This window comes from Papaver somniferum, chromosome 8 (genome assembly GCF_003573695.1).
Source record: "Papaver somniferum cultivar HN1 chromosome 8, ASM357369v1, whole genome shotgun sequence".
Classification (NCBI taxonomy): Eukaryota; Viridiplantae; Streptophyta; class Magnoliopsida; order Ranunculales; family Papaveraceae; genus Papaver; species Papaver somniferum.
Window position 1 is genome coordinate 74,683,966 of NC_039365.1, and position 7,198 is coordinate 74,691,163.

The 7,198-nt window shown below is 37.6% G+C and overlaps 1 protein-coding gene across 1 annotated transcript; it reads left to right on the top strand.

The window, feature by feature from the left end:
- Positions 1-2,238: 2,238 nt before the first annotated feature.
- Positions 2,239-6,495, top strand: LOC113301600 (granule-bound starch synthase 1, chloroplastic/amyloplastic). Its single transcript, XM_026550379.1, has 14 exons — positions 2,239-2,424; positions 2,837-3,191; positions 3,312-3,392; positions 3,471-3,569; positions 3,682-3,771; positions 3,890-3,953; positions 4,054-4,154; positions 4,243-4,352; positions 4,466-4,709; positions 4,795-4,971; positions 5,044-5,235; positions 5,466-5,552; positions 5,650-5,778; positions 6,014-6,495. The coding sequence occupies exons 2-14, from the start codon at positions 2,853-2,855 to the stop codon at positions 6,128-6,130; spliced, it is 1,830 nt and encodes a 609-aa protein (XP_026406164.1). The 5' UTR covers positions 2,239-2,424; positions 2,837-2,852; the 3' UTR covers positions 6,131-6,495.
- Positions 6,496-7,198: the final 703 nt, after the last annotated feature.

Here is a 7,198-nt window from a genome sequence, read left to right on the forward strand (position 1 = left end):
TATGCGTGATTGATCACAAGAGATTCAAGTTGTTGTGTGCAGGTGTTTATTGAAGATCTAAAAAGATTTGAAGACAAAGAAGATATTGAAGATTTCTGATTTGGGGTTCATAATCTTTGGTGTGCATAATACTTGTTTCGATATAAGAGGATCCAACTATAATCGGTTTATCCTTGTGATAGATTAGATTGATTAGTTGTGTAGATCGACATCAATACAATTCTTTGTGATTAAAAGTATTGATTGCAAAATCTTAACAGTTACTTCGGTAGTTGAGAATAAGATAGATCTAAGAACCTGACGAAGGAGTTTATTTGAGATAAACAGAAGAGCCTTTGTCGAACTCACATCACTTGGTTGAAGAGAGTTGATACCAAACAGATTTGTTGTTCCTTTATTGTTTGGAATACGAACCAAAGGAATTGTTCCAAGTACGTGACTTATTTATAAGTTGGAGGCGTGGGAATACAGTCAGAACTAGGTGAACTATAGGTTTAGTTGCTTGGTTTCAACTATGCGAAGTTGGTTTAATTTTGTGTAGCAGCTTAATCCTGAGAGTATTCAATTCTGGACAAGGTCCCCGGATTTTTCTGCATTTGCGGTTTCCTCTTTAACAAAATCTTGCTATGTCATTTACTTTTATTTTCCGCATTATAATTGTTTTATTATAATTAAAGTAAATTACACAAACGTTAATTCATATTTACTTGATAAGCAATCCTATTGTGTTTGGTTAAGTCCGAACCTTTTTATCAAGTAAACATACTTCGTTGTTGTATTGTCTCGATCTTGTATCCATAGACGATCACACGAAGTGTGAACCGATTAGTTGCATTGTCTCGACTCAGTCCATAGACAATCACTTTTGGAGAAAGGACTTATACTTAGGAAATTTTTTATCTTGAGGTATATTTGGGTACCCTCGCCTTTTCAGTAAATTATCGAATCATTAGATACCTAAAGGTTATTACAAGTCCATGTCCCTTTAGAAAATCAAACTAATCAAAAGCTATTCAAAAAAATTGTGATCCTAAAGGGTTTATAATATCAAATGTTCATTAACTAATCAAAAGTTATTCAAAAAAATTCTAATGTATTTAACCAGGCCCCGCCATACTAATTAGCCGATCCCACTGGCCCCGATACATAGCACGGGTTACATACTAGTACATTGATATTATCGGTTTCAGTGGATAAATCTTTCATCAACATTTATCTAGCCTTTACAGACAAGTACAACGGCAGGATATAAGATTGCTTCAAAAAAAAAGGGATATAAGATGGAAATCATATTTCAATTGCAAGGCAAGAAATAAAAGATAAAAATGAAGGATAATAAAAAAGATTTTCCGACATAATGAGATAGCAATCACAACGCTGGCTAATAAACCTCCTTGTATTTTGGAAATTTGAAAATTGAGATATGTGTATGATTCTTGTTATTTTTTACTAAAATATTATAAATATTTAAAATTCTAGTTCTAATGATATATCACTGATAAAAACAGATATAAGTTTTTGTATAGGTATATCGGACCCGGCCGATTACGAGCAAGATCGATACATGATATTAACTACCTTGCTCCTACCAAAGGTAAATCAATTGATTCTTGACCATAAGTGAAGTTAATAAGAAACACATTGCTCCGTCGGTGACCGGTATCACTGTAGTACAGTGGTAAAATTACTGGGTGATGATAACAGTGATCTGAGTTCAAAACTCACCACCATCAAATTCTTTACCGATCAAAAAAAAAAAAAAAAACACATTGTTCCGCTATCTCGTTGCTTTATCACGGGTTACGTATAACCTGATCGCAATAAACAACGTGAGAAAAGAAAAGAAAAAAGAAAATCAATTTATCCCTCGTGCGTCGTTTAGTATGTTATTATCAGTAGACCGACACATCTTGCTTGATTGTCACAACCAGAATCGCCAATAGAAAGTCACTCTGTTCGCCCAAATAATAGCAAGTCAACGTCAATCAAAACATCTAACGGTCCGGATCGCATAATAGATTCCAATTATCTCGCATATTCCGACTAATTCCACCCAAACGGGTCCCACATTTTGTTTCATTCAATTGAAGTTTGAACGCATCTACAGTGTTTTACAACAGAACTTATTGAGTAGAAAAGAGATAGGTAATTTCCTCCACCAGTGTTGATTAGACACGTGGCAAAACACTAGTACACTCTTCAATACATATCGCTACGAAAATCGGGGTAGACAGTTTCATCCTCTACGGACTTCTTCTTCTCTCGTACTACTTAACAACTCCTACAGCTTACTTGTGATCTGTGCTGCTGTGTCTCACTCCACAGTCAGTCTAGAGACAAACAAAAGAGTGCGTATTTTGAGAGTGACGTATCTCTCTATTCTCCATCCTTGTGAACTCATCAGCATATAATAATCTCTCAACTGTAAGATTTTCTTCCATTTCAATTATACTTACTGAAACTTGCATTCTCTGCTTATTTCTTACTTTGGTAACTTTTAATAACTTGTTAGTTCTGAATTACTGAGGTTTTCTTGGCTAGATTTTGTTAATTTTATGTTAGATTTTTTTGTCTATGATGAAGTTGTTCTCTGGACTAGTGTTAGACTTCGGTGTATATTTCGACTGTCTGCATTGTAATCAACCGCAGGAGAAAAATATCCGAGATTGTATGCTTTGGTTCTGATTGTTTTGGAAAATTGTCAAAAAAAAAAAAAAGGTTAAGATTCGAGTAATAGGAATTTGGACCAAGTTGTTTCAATTTAGTTTAGCTCTAGTGTGATCCAGATCTTGAGCGATAGCATGTACTTATACCTTTTTTTTGTTTGTAATTCCAGGACAAGAATATTACGGATGACGACCATAAGTGCGTCCCAGTTTGTGTCACGAATCAACTGCGGAGGAACTGCACCAAAAGACATACTTAAACAAATCAATATGAAGAACCAAAGCATGACTCATTCAGGGTTAAGATCTTTGAGCAAAGTAGATTTCTTACAAATAAAAAACACTCAGAAAGCAGCTTCTAGGGAATTGAGGAGGAACGCATTCCAGACAGACAAAGGTACTGCGTCAGGAGAGGTTAAATGTTCTAGTGGGATGAACTTGGTCTTTGTTGCTGCTGAAGTAGGCCCCTGGAGTAAAACCGGTGGTCTTGGTGATGTTCTTGGAGGCTTACCACCAGCCATGGCGGTAAGAATTAAGTGAAGATAATATAATTTACCTTGTTTGTTTGAAGTTTTCTTTGGATAATAGGTGGGTGTATTTAGTTTGAGTGTAATTAACTAATCTCTTTCACATTTCTTTCTACAGGCAAATGGACATCGTGTTATGACAGTCTCTCCTCGTTATGATCAGTATAAAGATGCTTGGGATACCAATGTGTCAGTTGAGGTAAATTCTTGAGAAAAGCCTTCCATTTTCTTTCAGATGATTATACGTTTAATATCATCATCATCTTCTAATCTGCAGATGAAAATTGGGGACAGAATTGAAACCGTTCGTTTCTTCCACTGTTATAAGCGTGGGGTTGACCGTGTATTTGTGGATCACCCACTGTTTCTTGAGAAGGTATGCATTTGCTTTTGCTAGTGTGTTTGATGTACTTACATGCTAAACTATGTACATCCATGAAGAACTCAAATTATGCTGAAGTCTGGATATGTTTTCTCTGAACTTCAAGGTATGGGGTAAAACTGGATCTAAAATCTATGGTCCGAATGCTGGATCAGATTACCAAGATAACCAGCTTAGATTCTGTTTGCTTTCTCTGGTGAGTCATTTTCTCTCTTTGTGCATTAAACTCAGTCATGTAAATTGAAACACTAATAACTTGTGATGTACTTCAGTATTTGGAAAATTAACTTATTTGCAATTTCCTTGTAATTTAGGCAGCTCTAGAAGCACCAAGAATTCTGAATCTCAACAGCAACAAATATTTCTCTGGAACATACGGTGAGGCCTATATTTTATGTTCCCTGAAATGGAAGCTCTCTCTATTTTTGTAAAAAGTATTCTACATACTGAAGTAAAATAATTGTAATTCTCCCTCCAGGAGAGGAGGTCGTGTTCATCGCTAATGATTGGCATACAGCCCTCCTACCATGCTACCTTAAAAGTATATACCAATCTAAAGGAATGTACGAAACTGCCAAGGTAAGTTAACCACAAGATTCTAATTATAAATATGAGATCAAGAATCCTGTCGTTCTTGACTGATGCCGAGTTTTGCAATTCTTGTTAGGTTGCTTATTGCATCCACAACATTGCTTACCAAGGAAGATTTGCTTTTTCCGATTTTGCGCTTCTCAATCTTCCGGATTCATTTAGGAGTTCTTTTGACTTCATTGACGGGTATAAGTCCTTGAATTGTCTTCCTACGAGATTATTTTCAGGATTTTTCCGGGAAATCCTCATTAAGTGCAAATTTTCACTTTTCCTTTTCTCAAAAAGTTGCTATGTTACAGGTATGAGAAGCCTGTTAAAGGAAGGAAGATTAACTGGATGAAGGCTGGAATATTAGAGGCAGACAAGGTCGTAACTGTGAGTCCATACTATGCTGAAGAACTTGCTTCAGGCCCGGATAAAGGTGTGGAACTGGATAATATTATACGCAGAGCTGGCTGTCTGGGTATTATAAATGGAATGGATGTTCAGGAGTGGAACTCATTAACTGATAAATATATCGACGTCAAATATGATGCCTCAACTGTAAGAAACCATTTTACATAATTTTTGTGCCTCCCACCATCCAGTAGTATGCTTGTGCTGGATTTTAACACAGAAATTTTATCAGGTGACCGAGGCGAAGGCTCTTCTGAAAGAAGTACTGCAGGCAGAAGTAGGGTTACCTGTTGACCGTAATATTCCTGTCATAGGTTTCATTGGCAGACTTGAGGAGCAAAAGGGTTCAGATATTTTGGCAGCAGCAATCCCTGAATTTATTGACGAAGAAGTGCAGATAATTGTCCTTGTGAGTGTAGGACTAGCTATCAGAATTTCGATTCATAAATTTGTTTGTTAGCTTATTGTGGATCCATCTCAGGGTACTGGCAAAAAGCCCATGGAAAAACAGTTGGAGCAGTTAGAGACTTTGTATCCTGAAAAAGCTAGAGGAGTGGCGAAGTTCAACGTTCCCTTGGCTCATATGATCATAGCTGGGGCTGATTTTATGATGATCTCAAGCAGATTTGAACCATGTGGACTCATCCAGTTACATGCTATGCGTTATGGAACGGTATATCCCAATTCAACTCTCACTATATAGACCACCTCATATCTGCGAGAAAAAAAACTGACTTCATTGAAACAGAGAGACCCAGGACTCCGCCTATGTTTTGGTCAGTTGGTCTTTGCTGTGGGAGCATCATGGGGATAGAAGTCTATGGAAATGATACTATTAGTTTGTTTTAGCAAGTTTAGAAATTTGTTTAACAGGCCATGAACATATGAGAAAATTTGGTACAGGTGCCTATTGTTGCCTCGACGGGTGGATTAGTGGACACTGTCAAAGAAGGTTTCACGGGATTTCAAATGGGAGCTTTCAACGTCGAAGTAAGTTCGAAGCATATAGCCAATTTGATATTACAAACGCATATAAGTATGCATATATGTATTCTTTCTGAAACTAACATCTGTATGGTCACGTTAGTGCGAGGCAATTGACCCATTAGACGTGACAGCAATCGCCACAACCACCAAAAAGGCACTTGAAACCTATGGAACTCCAGCTTTAACAGAAATGATCCAGAACTGCATGGCTCAAGACCTCTCTTGGAAGGTAAGTAATTCTTGTAGGTATATGAAGGTAGCCCACGATCCATATGATTGGCATTCTGGATAGTTTCCAAAATAAAACTACAAATGCTTTGCCCCAGATACCAATGAAACGGTTCACTTGCGCAGGCTATAGTTGGGTGCAAAAATAGCTAGTCGTGTCTGCTAGTGATGATGTTTCTAGGAGTGTATCTACTAATGACTTCTATGCTTTCTGTTCTTGCCTTTGTGGTACACAGGGACCTGCCAAGAATTGGGAGGACATGTTGCTGAGCTTGGAAGTTGCAGGTAGTGAACCAGGAATCGAGGGCGATGAAATCGCTCCTCTTGCTAAAGAAAATGTTGCCACTCCTTGAGTGACAGAACCGCTCCAGTGCAACTTAGAAGAGCTATTTCACAATCTAACCCAGGCGATTCCATTGCTGCACTGACAAGGCTCTGATTACTTCGATCATATCTAAGATTTGATAAAATTTATCCACTGAGAGTTACATAGTCAGCGACTCAGTGGAAGAGTTCATGATGTGTATATGAAGTGGCTTTACTGGAAAAGAGATACTGCTACTCATTTTCCTTTTCTTCTTTTCTTTTGATTTATGCCATCTACGGCACTCTCGATGTCCAACGTGGATGCCAAAAGCGTAGGCTAGCTAGCTCTAGATCTTGTATCTGGTCAAGAAGATCTTTATATAAATAAAAACGACTTTTTCACCTTCTGCTTCAGTTGCTTCAGTTAAATTTAAAGCCTGAAGTGTTGTGAGCTGTGGGTGGTAGTTGAATAAAGTGAATGTTTAAAACAATTGTCTTGTTACAAGAAAGAAAGAAAGAAACACACAGTATTTAAAGACAACAGACATAACAGGTGACCAATCCTGTAAGACAGATAAAGGACCAATAAGAGAGAGCCACGATGGTGGAGTGACAGCGGGTAAGCACTGAGTTGAACAGCCTGGACAGTCACTACTCAGGTGTGTTATTAGTCCCCCTCAAGTTGTAGTCTGTAGTAGAAAGCAGCTGCAACTAGTCTTTGAGATAACAAAATCTTGGTGCAGAGAGACCTTTGGTAAAAATATCAGCTACCTGATTTAGTGTCCAGACATAAGAGACCTTCAGAGTGTTGGATTGAACTAATTCTCTGACAAAGTTAAAGTCAAGAGCCATATGTTTCATTCTACTGTGAAAAACAGGATTGGAAGAATATGAAATAGTACTTTTGTTATCACAGTGCAGAGTAGGTGCCATATGAATGAAGATATGCAAGTCTTTGAGTAAATTGCAAATCCACACCAATTCAGCTGCAGAATGTGCAAGACTTCTGTATTCAGCCTCAGTGGATGATCTGGCCACTGTATTTTGTTTCTTGCTAGACCATAAAATAGGGCTAGAACAAAAAAAGATGAAATACCCTCCAGTGCTCCTTCTAG

Bases quoted from the DNA above. Each gene is read 5' to 3' on its own strand.
- LOC113301600 (XM_026550379.1), top strand. From the start codon at position 2,853: ATGACGACCATAAGTGCGTCCCAGTTTGTGTCACGAATCAACTGCGGA. The intron at 3,570-3,681 runs GTATGCATTTGC...CTGAACTTCAAG, and splicing joins ACCCACTGTTTCTTGAGAAG to GTATGGGGTAAAACTGGATC. The intron at 3,772-3,889 runs GTGAGTCATTTT...CTTGTAATTTAG, and splicing joins GATTCTGTTTGCTTTCTCTG to GCAGCTCTAGAAGCACCAAG.